Source organism: Oncorhynchus nerka, linkage group LG15 (genome assembly GCF_034236695.1).
Source record: "Oncorhynchus nerka isolate Pitt River linkage group LG15, Oner_Uvic_2.0, whole genome shotgun sequence".
NCBI classification, from domain to species: Eukaryota; Metazoa; Chordata; class Actinopteri; order Salmoniformes; family Salmonidae; genus Oncorhynchus; species Oncorhynchus nerka.
Genome location: NC_088410.1, coordinates 94843608 through 94856420, shown reverse-complemented (window position 1 = coordinate 94856420; position 12813 = coordinate 94843608). Strand labels below are relative to the sequence as shown.

At 48.7% G+C, this 12813-nt stretch overlaps 1 protein-coding gene across 1 annotated transcript in view; it reads right to left on the bottom strand.

Annotated features, from left to right (window-relative positions):
* Window positions 1-12598, bottom strand: part of myg1 (myg1 exonuclease) — a 42402-nt gene extending 29804 nt beyond the window's left edge. The window contains exons 1-4 of the mRNA XM_065002067.1: window positions 12295-12598; window positions 11754-11866; window positions 3335-3494; window positions 2790-2939 (exon numbers count right to left, since the gene is read on the bottom strand). Coding sequence (XP_064858139.1) covers window positions 2790-2939; window positions 3335-3494; window positions 11754-11866; window positions 12295-12531 — 660 coding nt within the window. The 5' untranslated portion in view covers window positions 12532-12598. The remainder of the gene's footprint in view (window positions 1-2789; window positions 2940-3334; window positions 3495-11753; window positions 11867-12294) is intronic.
* Between the last annotated feature and the right edge of the window lie 215 nt (window positions 12599-12813).

Below are 12813 nucleotides of genomic sequence, written 5' to 3'. Positions count from 1 at the left end.
TTAGATTTGGTTCCTTAACCAATGCTAGCTGCCGTTACATTATGTCAGGATATGTCACTGAGGGAGAGAGGGTAATGTATAACCTTTACATTATGTCAGGATATGTCACTGAGGGAGAGAGGGTAATGTATAACCTTTACATTATGTCAGTATATGTCACTGAGGGAGAGGGGGTAATGTATAACCTTTACATTATGTCAGGATATGTCACTGAGGGAGAGAGGGTAATGTATAACCGTTACATTATGTCAGGATATGTCACTGAGGGAGAGAGGGTAATGTATAACCTTTACATTATGTCAGGATATGTCACCGAGGGAGAGAGGGTAATGTATAACCTTTACATTATGTCAGGATATGTCACCGAGGGAGAGAGGGTAATGTATAACCTTTACATTATGTCAGGATATGTCACCGAGGGAGAGAGGGTAATGTATAACCTTTACATTATGTCAGGATATGTCACCGAGAGAGAGAGGGTAATGTATAACCTTTACATTATGTCAGGATATGTCACTGAGGGAGAGAGGGTAATGTATAACCTTTACATTATGTCAGGATATGTCACTGAGGGAGAGAGGGTAATGTATAACCTTTACATTATGTCAGGATATGTCACTGAGGGAGAGAGGGTAATGTATAACCTTTACATTATGTCAGGATATGTCACTGAGGGAGAGGGGGTAATGTATAACCTTTACATTATGTCAGGATATGTCACTGAGGGAGAGAGGGTAATGTATAACCGTTACATTATGTCAGGATATGTCACTGAGGGAGAGAGGGTAATGTATAACCTTTACATTATGTCAGGATATGTCACTGAGGGAGAGAGGGTAATGTATAACCTTTACATTATGTCAGGATATGTCACTGAGGGAGAGAGGGTAATGTATAACCTTTACATTATGTCAGGATATGTCACTGAGGGAGAGAGGGTAATGTATAACCTTTACATTATGTCAGGATATGTCACTGAGGGAGAGAGGGTAATGTAGAACCTTTACATTATGTCAGGATATGTCACTGAGGGAGAGAGGGTAATGTATAACCTTTACATTATGTCAGGATATGTCACTGAGGGAGAGAGGGTAATGTATAACCTTTACATTATGTCAGGATATGTCACTGAGGGAGAGAGTGTAATGTATAACCGTTACATTATGTCAGGATATGTCACTGAGGGAGAGAGGGTAATGTAGAACCTTTACATTATGTCAGGATATGTCACTGAGGGAGAGAGGGTAATGTATAACCTTTACATTATGCCAGGATATGTCACTGAGGGAGAGGGGGTAATGTATAACCGTTACATTATGTCAGGATATGTCACTGAGGGAGAGAGGGTAATGTATAACCTTTACATTATGTCAGGATATGTCACTGAGGGAGAGAGGGTAATGTAGAACATTTACATTATGTCAGGATATGTCACTGAGGGAGAGGGTAATGTATAACCTTTACATTATGTCAGGATATGTCACTGAGGGAGAGAGGGTAATGTATAACCTTTACATTATGTCAGGATATGTCACTGAGGGAGAGAGGGTAATGTATAACCTTTACATTATGTCAGGATATGTCACTGAGGGAGAGGGGGTAATGTAGAACCTTTACATTATGTCAGGATATGTCACTGAGGGAGAGAGGGTAATGTATAACCTTTACATTATGTCAGGATATGTCACTGAGGGAGAGAGGGTAATGTATACCCTTTACATTATGTCAGGATATGTCACTGAGGGAGAGAGGGTAATGTATAACCTTTACATTATGTCAGGATATGTCACTGAGGGAGAGAGGGTAATGTATAACCTTTACATTATGTCAGGTATCCTATTGAAATATTGAGTGCAGGGAAGTGATCACGTGTGGCAGGCATTGATAAGGGGGAGAGAGCTTTGGATTAGGCATCAAGGGGGTTGAGGTCAGGTCACCTTAAGGGAGGAGGAATGGTTTAACCCGATCACTTCCTCTTCCTGACGAACCATAACAGATGTAAAGGGTTGGAGAGAAGGAGGAGAGCATCTAAACTGGAGTATATATACTGTGTTGGTGGAAACATGTTTTGTCTAATGTATTGATCCTCTGGGAGAATTAACTTGGTTAATCTTTCATAATGTCCGCTGAGTTTCTGGGAGAATTAACTTGGTTAATCTTTCATAATGTCCGCTGAGTTTCTGGGAGAATTAACTTGGTTAATCTTTCATAATGTCCGCTGAGTTTATTACTCTGGGAATTAGAACCTAACAAAACAAACCCAACCGTCATTTACGTTGTGATTCAGTCACGACCACAAATCTCACAAGACTCAGTTTTGGACGAGACTGACATGGACCAAAATGATCCTCTTTGCCCTCTGTAGTTGATTTAGACGGTATAATAAATACTTCTGAGTCGTATTAATACCACATAGGCTGTTTCTAAATGAGAAGCTGGGTGGTGGTGGTGGTGGTGGTGGTGCTGGTGGTGGTGGTGGTGGTATACCGAGAAGGTACATTTCCCCCTGTCAGATTCAGAAGTATCGACTCAGGAAGAAGATATTCATTCAACCAGACAGCCTGGTACGGCCTTACAGTTATTCAGAAACACTGGCAGAGCTCAAATCTTGACATCTCTGAGCTTGTCTGGAGCCGGTTGGGCGCCACAACAAAGTGTTAACGGGGGACTATATTAATAGTCGTGTGTGTGAACTGACACACACACACACACACACACAAAAGGCTGGTCTTTCAGTCCTTTTAATAGGTTATATTTCCACACACACGGTACGCCGCTCATTGACTGACCTCGGTGTCCTGGCTCTTGCTGTTCCAGCGTGGGTTGAGGTGTCCGACGCGGGCGCTGAGAGTGGTAGAGACAGCGTAGCGAGCCTCTCCATCATACTGGGAGATCCCGTTGTCCACAGCATCCACCTCCTCCACCAAGTTCTCATACAGCTACAGAGAGAATAGAGAACGTTACATCCACCTAGTTCTCATACAGCTACAGAGAACGTTACATCCACCTAGTTCTCATTCAGCTACAGAGAACGTTACATCCACCTAGTTCTCATACAGAGAACGTTACATCCACCTAGTTCTCATTCAGCTACAGAGAACAGAGAACGTTACATCCACCCAGTTCTCATACAGCTACAGAGAACAGAGAACGTTACATCCACCTAGTTCTCATTCAGCTACAGAGAACAGAGAACGTTACATCCACCTAGTTCTCATTCAGCTACAGAGAACAGAGAACGTTACATCCACCCAGTTCTCATACAGCTACAGAGAACAGAACATGGCAGAGAGGTTATCAATAGGGATGGAGCTCCCCCCCCTCTCAGTCTCACCTTATCATAGAGCACCTCCAGCTGTCTGTCTCCTTCCTTCAGGGAGGTGAGCTGAGACAGGACCCTCCTGCCAAAATGAAGGTAGACCAAACCGGCCGAGCTCAACTTGGTCACCCAGGGCTTCTCTGGACACAGGCTGTGGAACGTCTCAGAGAAGGTCCTGGATAAGCAGAGAGCAGCACACATGAATATGTTATGTCTCCATCTTGTAGAAATATCCCCCTCCCCTTTCCATGCATAATCTACCACCTCAAGGATTATACTAATCCCATGTTTATGGACCATCAGATACTTGGACACAGGCTGCTGAATGTGCCCTAAACGTCCTGGACAGAGAATCCTGAATGTGCCCTAAACGTCCTGGACAGAGAATCCTGAATGTGCCCTAAACGTCCTGGACAGAGAATCCTGAATGTGCCCTAAACGTCCTGGACAGAGAATCCTGAATGTGCCCCTAAACTGTGCCCTAAACATCCTGAACACAGGCTGCTGAATGTGCCCTAAACATCCTGAACACAGGCTGCTGAATGTGCCCTAAACATCCTGAACACAGGCTGCTGAATGTGCCCTAAACATCCTGAACACAGGCTGCTGAATGTGCCCTAAACATCCTGAACACAGGCTGCTGAATGTGCCCTAAACATCCTGAACACAGGCTGCTGAATGTGCCCTAAACATCCTGAACACAGGCTGCTGAATGTGCCCTAAACATCCTGAACACAGGCTGCTGAATGTGCCCTAAACATCCTGAACACAGGCTGCTGAATGTGCCCTAAACATCCTGAACACAGGCTGCTGAATGTGCCCTAAACATCCTGAACACAGGCTGCTGAATGTGCCCTAAACATCCTGAACACAGGCTGCTGAATGTGCCCTAAACATCCTGAACACAGGCTGCTGAATGTGCCCCTAAACGTCCTGAACACAGGCTGCTGAATGTGCCCTAAACATCCTGAACACAGGCTGCTGAATGTGCCCTAAACGTCCTGAACACAGGCTGCTGAATGTGCCCCTAAACGTCCTGAACACAGGCTGCTGAATGTGCCCTAAACATCCTGAACACAGGCTGCTGAATGTGCCCTAAACGTCCTGAACACAGGCTGCTGAATGTGCCCCTAAACATCCTGAACACAGGCTGCTGAATGTGCCCTAAACATCCTGAACACAGGCTGCTGAATGTGCCCTAAACATCCTGAACACAGGCTGCTGAATGTGCCCTAAACATCCTGAACACAGGCTGCTGAATGTGCCCTAAACATCCTGAACACAGGCTGCTGAATGTGCCCTAAACATCCTGAACACAGGCTGCTGAATGTGCCCTAAACGTCCTGAACACAGGCTGCTGAATGTGCCCTAAACGTCCTGAACACAGGCTGCTGAATGTGCCCTAAACGTCCTGAACACAGGCTGCTGAATGTGCCCCTAAACGTCCTGAACACAGGCTGCTGAATGTGCCCTAAACGTCCTGAACACGGGCTGCTGAATGTGCCCTAAACGTCCTGAACACAGGCTGCTGAATGTGCCCTAAACGTCCTGAACACAGGCTGCTGAATGTGCCCTAAACGTCCTGGACACAGGCTGCTGAATGTGCCCTAAACGTCCTGAACACAGGCTGCTGAATGTGCCCCTAAACATCCTGGACACAGGCTGCTGAATGTGCCCCTAAACATCCTGAACACAGGCTGCTGAATGTGCCCTAAACATCCTGAACACAGGCTGCTGAATGTGCCCTAAACATCCTGAACACAGGCTGCTGAATGTGCCCTAAACTGTGCCCTAAACGTCCTGGACAGAGAGCAGCACACCCACCTATCACTCACTCTGTCTCGTTCAAATTCTAAAGCTTTATTCTATTCTAAAGCAGATCGCCCATCATTTACAAAGACTTATCTAAACTCTAAAGCTTTATTGTCCATCAACTTTATATAAGACAGACAAGTGTTTATTTGGCTTGAGGCGAGTCTCCTCTAACACAACCATTCTTGGTTTCAGCAGAATAACAGCAGGGTGTGATGTCTGTCTTTAAAAACTGTCTGGGTGCTCATTGAAAACAGTTTATCAGGTGGTGAACGGCAGGATGTGACCTCGGTCTTTAAAGACTGGCTGGGCGCTCATTGAAAACAGTATCAGGTGAACGGCAGGATGTGACCTCGGTCTTTAAAGACTAGCTGGAGGATAACAGCAGGATGTGACCTCGGTCTTTAAAGACTGGCTGGAGGATAACAGCAGGATGTGACCTCGGTCTTTAAAAACTGTCTGGGTGCTCATTGAAAACAGTATCAGGTGGTGAACGGCAGGAAAATGATTCTATCTGTTCCATCTATGACAAATGAATTAGTGTAATTTAAAACGTAACGCAGTTGTCTACTTGTTAAATAGTTTTGCTGTTGGTGATTGTACTGATCATATCAGAGTTTATGTTCGTGTAACATTAACTAGAGGTAGAGGTACATTAACTAGAGGTAGAGGTACATTAACTAGAACTAGAGGTACATTAACTAGAGGTAGAGGTACATTAACTAGAGGTACATTAACTAGAGGTAGAGGTACATTAACTAGAGGTAGAGGTACATTAACTAGAGGTACATTAACTAGAGGTAGAGGTACATTAACTAGAGGTGGAGGTACATTAACTAGAGGTGGAGGTACATTAACTAGAACTAGAGGTAGAGGTACATTAACTAGAACTAGAGGTAGAGGTACATTAACTAGAGGTAGCCTAGATGTGTTATCAACCGAGGAAGCATCCCTCTGCTTCTTCCAAAAAAAATAGGTTAATAGACTATTTAAAATCCAATTTAAATCAATGTGGTTAATTTAAAAGAGACATAAAAATGAGATCAACAGATTAGATTGATAATACAACTCTAGAGTCTTGTCAATACAGACTGATCAGAACAGGAACAACAGAACACACAGATGAAATCAGAACGATCCCCACCAGGGACTCTGGACGCCCGCGGCTGGCTACCTAGAGCAAGACCGTGCTTTCAGCTAAGCTGGCTACCTAGAGCAAGACAGTGCTTTCAGCTAAGCTGGCTACCTAGAGCAAGACAGTGCTTTCAGCTAAGGTGGCTACCTGGAGCAAGACAGTGCTTTCAGCTAAGGTGGCTACCTGGAGCAAGACAGTGCTTTCAGCTAAGGTGGCTACCTAGAGCAAGACAGTGCATTCAGCTAAGCTGCCTACCTAGAGCAAGACAGTGCTTTCAGCTAAGCTGGCTACCTAGAGCAAGACAGTGCTTTCAGCTAAGCTGGCTACCTAGAGCAAGACAGTGCTTTCAGCTAAGGTGGCTACCTAGAGCAAGACAGTGCTTTCAGCTAAGCTGGCTACCTAGAGCAAGACAGTGCTTTCAGCTAAGGTGGCTACCTAGAGCAAGACAGTGCTTTCAGCTAAGCTGGCTACCTAGAGCAAGACAGTGCTTTCAGCTAAGCTGGCTACCTAGAGCAAGACAGTGCTTTCAGCTAAGCTGGCTACCTAGAGCAAGACAGTGCTTTCAGCTAAGCTGGCTACCTAGAGCAAGACAGTGCTTTCAGCTAAGCTGGCTACCTAGAGCAAGACAGTGCTTTCAGCTAAGCTGGCTACCTAGAGCAAGACAGTGCTTTCAGCTAAGCTGGCTACCTAGAGCAAGACAGTGCTTTCAGCTAAGGTGGCTACCTGGAGCAAGACAGTGCTTTCAGCTAAGGTGGCTACCTAGAGCAAGACAGTGCTTTCAGCTAAGGTGGCTACCTAGAGCAAGACAGTGCTTTCAGCTAAGCTGGCTACCTAGAGCAAGACAGTGCTTTCAGCTAAGCTGGCTACCTAGAGCAAGACAGTGCTTTCAGCTAAGCTGGCTACCTAGAGCAAGACAGTGCTTTCAGCTAAGGTGGCTACCTGGAGCAAGACAGTGCTTTCAGCTAAGGTGGCTACCTAGAGCAAGACAGTGCTTTCAGCTAAGGTGGCTACCTAGAGCAAGACAGTGCTTTCAGCTAAGCTGGCTACCTAGAGCAAGACAGTGCTTTCAGCTAAGCTGGCTACCTAGAGCAAGACAGTGCTTTCAGCTAAGCTGGCTACCTAGAGCAAGACAGTGCTTTCAGCTAAGCTGGCTACCTAGAGCAAGACAGTGCTTTCAGCTAAGCTGGCTACCTAGAGCAAGACAGTGCTTTCAGCTAAGGTGGCTACCTAGAGCAAGACAGTGCTTTCAGCTAAGGTGGCTACCTAGAGCAAGACAGTGCTTTCAGCTAAGGTGGCTACCTAGAGCAAGACAGTGCTTTCAGCTAAGGTGGCTACCTAGAGCAAGACAGTGCTTTCAGCTAAGGTGGCTACCTAGAGCAAGACAGTGCTTTCAGCTAAGGTGGCTAACCTAGAGCAAGACAGTGCTTTCAGCTAAGGTGGCTAACCTAGAGCAAGACAGTGCTTTCAGCTAAGGTGGCTACCTAGAGCAAGACAGTGCTTTCAGCTAAGCTGGCTACCTAGAGCAAGACAGTGCTTTCAGCTAAGCTGGCTACCTAGAGCAAGACAGTGCTTTCAGCTAAGGTGGCTACCTAGAGCAAGACAGTGCTTTCAGCTAAGGTGGCTACCTAGAGCAAGACAGTGCTTTCAGCTAAGGTGGCTACCTAGAGCAAGACAGTGCTTTCAGCTAAGGTGGCTACCTAGAGCAAGACAGTGCTTTCAGCTAAGGCTCAGTGTAAATGAAAAAAAAACATTTCAGTCAAAATTCAACACCAAAATAAATGAACACTCCTTGGATTTCAGTGATGTGTCTCTACACAAGTGTTGCCTTTCATTTCCTAGTAGGCCAGTTGATAATGCTAATCAGTTGATAATGTCATTCAGTTGATAATGTCAATCAACTCTACCCAGGGAGGTGTCTACTGAGCGCGTGAGGAGATGAGTGCCTCACAGCAGGGGGGCCTGCAGTGGTCATTTAATTCTGGCTTAATTGAGTCAACGGTAACGTGACAAATGGCACCCTATTCCCTACAGTGCACTATGGGCCCTTAGCACTATGGGCTCTGGTCTAAAGTAGTGCACTATATAGGGAATAGGGCTCTGGTCTATAGTAGTGCACTATATAGGGAATAGGGCTCTGGTCTAAAGTAGTGCACTATATAGGGAATAGGGCTCTGGCATAAAGTAGTGCACTATATAGGGAATAGGGTGCCATTAGGAACGCTTGCCACTTCTAGCCCCGCTGCCCGCTGAGCGCCAAGCGTCAGATACTGGAGTGGCATGCTGTGTGGCACACGGTCGATAACTAGCAACGGAATCCCTGCATCAATTATACAGAGATGGCAGTTAAATATGGACAAAAAGAGAAGGACAGTGGAGCCATCAATCACCCGCCTGTCTGTCAGTCTGACACAAATGTATTTCTGTCCAAAAGTTACATAATCATGTGACCTACTGAACGTAACAGAGTTGTATGAAGCTTGGTGTTGTTTTTGCCATGTTTTTACCCGTTGCTATGTTGTTGCCATGTTTTTAAAACCTGTTGCCATGTTGCTACCTGTTGCTATGTTGTCGCCATCTTGTTACCCGTTGCTATGTTGTCGCCATCTTGTTACCCGTTGCTATGTTGTCGCCATCTTGTTACCCGTTGCTATGTTGTTGCCATGTTGTTACCCGTTGCTATGTTGTTGCCATGTTGTTACCCGTTGCTATTTTGTTGCCATGTTGTTACCCGTTGCTATGTTGTTGCCATGTTGTTACCCGTTGCTATGTTGTTGCCATGTTGTTACCCGTTGCTATGCTGTTGTCATGTTGTTCCCATAAACCCATCCCCACCCCTTTTCCTCATTCCCTCTGCCTAAAACAGGCTTACTTTGATTTTTTTGGTGCTAGAGGGCCTGGGTGTTGCTATGCGGGATGGGGCAGAATCGATACAGTAGAGTATCGCCATATTATTGACGATATTATATTGATTATATGACTCCATGTATCAATTATTTTGTTTAAAAAGCTAGTTGTTTTTGCTAGGTAGTCAACGTTAGCTAGTGCCACCTGAGATAGCAGCTAGAGATAATATCAGGAGGAAAGGAGGGAGGGGGAGGAGGGGAGGGGGAAGCGAGGGAGGGGAGGGAGGAGGAGGGAAGGGGAGGCGGGAAGGGAGGGAAGGGAGGGAGGGGGAGGCGGGGAGGGAGGTGAGGGAGGGGGAGGAGGGAAGGGGAGGCGGGGGAGGGAGGGAGGGGAGGCGGGGGGAAGGAAAGGGAGGGAGGGGGAGGCGGGAAGGAGGGAGGGGAAGGGAGGGAGGGGGAGGGGAAGGGAGGGAGGGGGAGGCGGGAGGGGGAGGGGAGAATGATGGAGAAGCTTAGTTCTCTCTCCTACCTGCTGGGGGGGAAAACCTCTGGCATTTCCACACCAATCAGTAGACAGACAGGTAATTGACTGATAAATCATTAATGTGATGACAAGATTTAGCCACATAAAAAATACATGATTTCTCTCTTATATGCGATGTCAATGTGCCTTCTATAAATCCACATCTCTGCAATCATGTTGCTCTAAGACTACAGCTTGTGGTTGGCATCAGTCAGTATGTAATACTGGAGCGTACCGTTACTCCTCAAAGGCCAAGGACACGATGTTCTTTTCAGAGGTAGAATGGCACTGGCAGACAAAACATCCAAATACTCCATCTACACGTGAATCCATTGTCAAATTGCGATACGGTTCTAGAAACAAATAGCTCTTTACTTTCATATCAAAATCATTTCAAACGTAAAATACAAACTTACAGTTTTAACCGGTTTTATCTCAGTTGCAGTCGACAGTATTTTTTCACTGACAACCCTTTTCTGACGGCGGTTTTCCATTACACACAGGTGTGGCCTTCTTCTTACATAAACATAAACAAGGGCCGGGGCAGGTTGCCGGGACTGGGGCAGGTAGCCGGGACTGGGGCAGGTAGCCGGGACTGGGGCAGGTAGCCGGGACTGGGGCAGGTAGCAGGGATTGGGGCAGGTAGCCGGGACTAGGGCAGGTAGCCGGGGAAGGTAGCCGGGACTGGGGCAGGTAGCCGGGGCTGGGGAAGGTAGCCGGGGCTGGTGGCCGGGGCTGGGGAAGGTAGCCGGGGCTGGTACCCGGGAATGGGGCAGGTAGCCGGGGCTGGTGGCCGGGGCTGGTAGCCGGGGCTGGGGAAGGTAGCCGGGGCTGGTAGCCGGGGCTGGGGAAGGTAGCCGGGGCTGGGGGCCGGGAAAGGTAGCGGGGCTGGTGGCCGGGGCTGGGGAAGGTAGCCGGGGCTGGTGGCCGGGGCTGGGAAAGGTAGCCGGGGCTGGTGGCCGGGGCAGGTAGCCGGGGAAGGTAGCCGGGGCTGGGGAAGGTAGCCGGGGCTGGGGAAGGTAGCCGGGGCTGGTAGCCGGGGCTGGGGAAGGTAGCCGGGGCTGGTAGCCGGGGCTAGGGAAGGTAGCCGGGGCTGGTGGCCGGGACTGGGGCAGGTAGCCGGGGCTGGTGGCCAGGGCTGGGGAAGGTAGCCGGGGCTGATGGCCGGGGCCGGGGAAGGTAGCCGGGACTGGGGCAGGTAGCCGGGGCTGGTGGCCGGGGCTGGGGAAGGTAGCCGGGGCTGGTAGCCGGGGCTGGGGAAGGTAGCCGGGGCTGGTGGCCGGGGCTGGGGAAGGTAGCCGAGGCTGGTGGCCGGGGCAGGTAACCGGGGCTGGGGCAGGTAGCCAGGGCTGGTGGCCGGGGAAGGTAGCCGGGGCTGGTGGCCGGGGCTGGGGCAGGTAGCCAGGGCTGGTGGCCGGGGCTGGGGAAGGTAGCCGGGGCTGGTAGCCGGGGCAGGTAGCCGGGGCAGGTAGCCGGGGAAGGTAGCCGGGGCTGGTGGCCGGGGATGGTGGCGGGGCTGGGGAAGGTAGCCGGGGCTGGTGGCCGGGGCTGGTAGCCGGGGCTGGTAGCGGGGCTGTGGCAGGTAGCCGGGGCTGGTGGCCGGGGCAGGTAGCCGGGGCTGGGGAAGGTAGCCGGGGCAGGTAGCCGGGGCTGGTAGCCGGGGCTGGGGCAGGTAGCCGGGGCTGGTGGCCGGGGCTGGGGCAGGTAGCCGGGGCTGGGGAAGGTAGCCGGGGCTGGTAGCCGGGGCTGGGGCAGGTAGCCGGGGCAGGTAGCCGGGGCTGGGGAAGGTAGCCGGGGCAGGTAGTCGGGGATGGGGAAGGTAGCCGGGACTGGGGCAGGTAGCCTAGTGGTTAGAGTGTTGGGCCAGTAACCGAAAGGTTGCTGGATCGAATTCCCGAGCTGACAAGCTAAAAGTCTGTCGTTCTGCCCCTGAACAAGGCAGTTAACCCACTGTTCCCTGGTAGGCCGTCATTGTAAATAGGAATTTGTTCTTAACTGACTTGTCTAGTTAAATAAAACTTTCATTTAAATAAACTCCCCCGTAAATAAGACACCTTCGTCCAATGATTTGTGTGTAACGCAATGGAACAGAGTCATGACCAAGGGCTAGTTCCTCTGTACCTCTGATGATGGTCATAGAGATGCTTCTTGGGGTCAAACTCTCCTCCCACATCCACCACGATGTCACACTTGGCGAGCTCTGCAGGGTCCCGAGTTCTGACGATCTCAGCATCCTGAAAAAAATATGAAATTCAGCAGAAATGTCTAAAATATCATTAATGTCCAATACATTAGGTGCTGTGCAATCGTTCTATCTGAGCGTGCACGGTGCACCGGCTGGGTGGAGTTGGAAAAACAAATCCCCCGAACCGGCGAGCTAAAAGGAATGCACCCACGAAAGTTCAGGGTCTTATCGTGGCGAGGGCGGACCATGTGGTTTAATGAAATTCAATCTGTTTCAACGTTATGCATTTGGGGCGTTATGCAATGCTGACCTGGCTGAGCTTATGCCATAAGTACAGTAGCTAGCTGGCTTTAGAATATACTAACGTTAACTAGCTAGCGAACTATTGTCTTTGCCGGGGTGGAAGAAACGTTGAATCGTGCATTAATATTAACCATATAGTTTCCTGCAAAATAGGAACAAATTAATGTTATGCACCTTGTACTCCGGGAGCTGGTGAAGAAAGAAACAGGCTAGCACTTCATCACAATGAAATGTCCCGTTATGGGTTCCGATTCTTTTACCAGACATGTTTTCTGTGCAGAGTCGCTTGGGTTGGTGTGACATGTATCTTCTTTCTGCAACTGGTATACTGTCCCTGACCGGTATATTTCTATAAACACTAGTAAACAATGAAGTTCGGAAAGTGAATTTCAACAGGTTCGCCGCTAACATGAAGTTAGCTGCTACACACGCTGCTGAAGATAATGAGGCGGACTGTAATTTCAGACGGACTGGCGATATGCCGGATATGGCGTATAGCTTCTTCTTCTTTGGAGTTTAACGGCGGTTGGCATCCAATATGTTGCACTATCGGCCCCAACTGGACTATAATATAAATCCATTGTACTTTGTTATGCAAAAGGGGAAAACAAAAGAGTCAAATATCGTATACCCAAATACTTCTCTGCAGCTGCCACCACAACATCTATTTGCTGTCATTTACATTCCATTTCT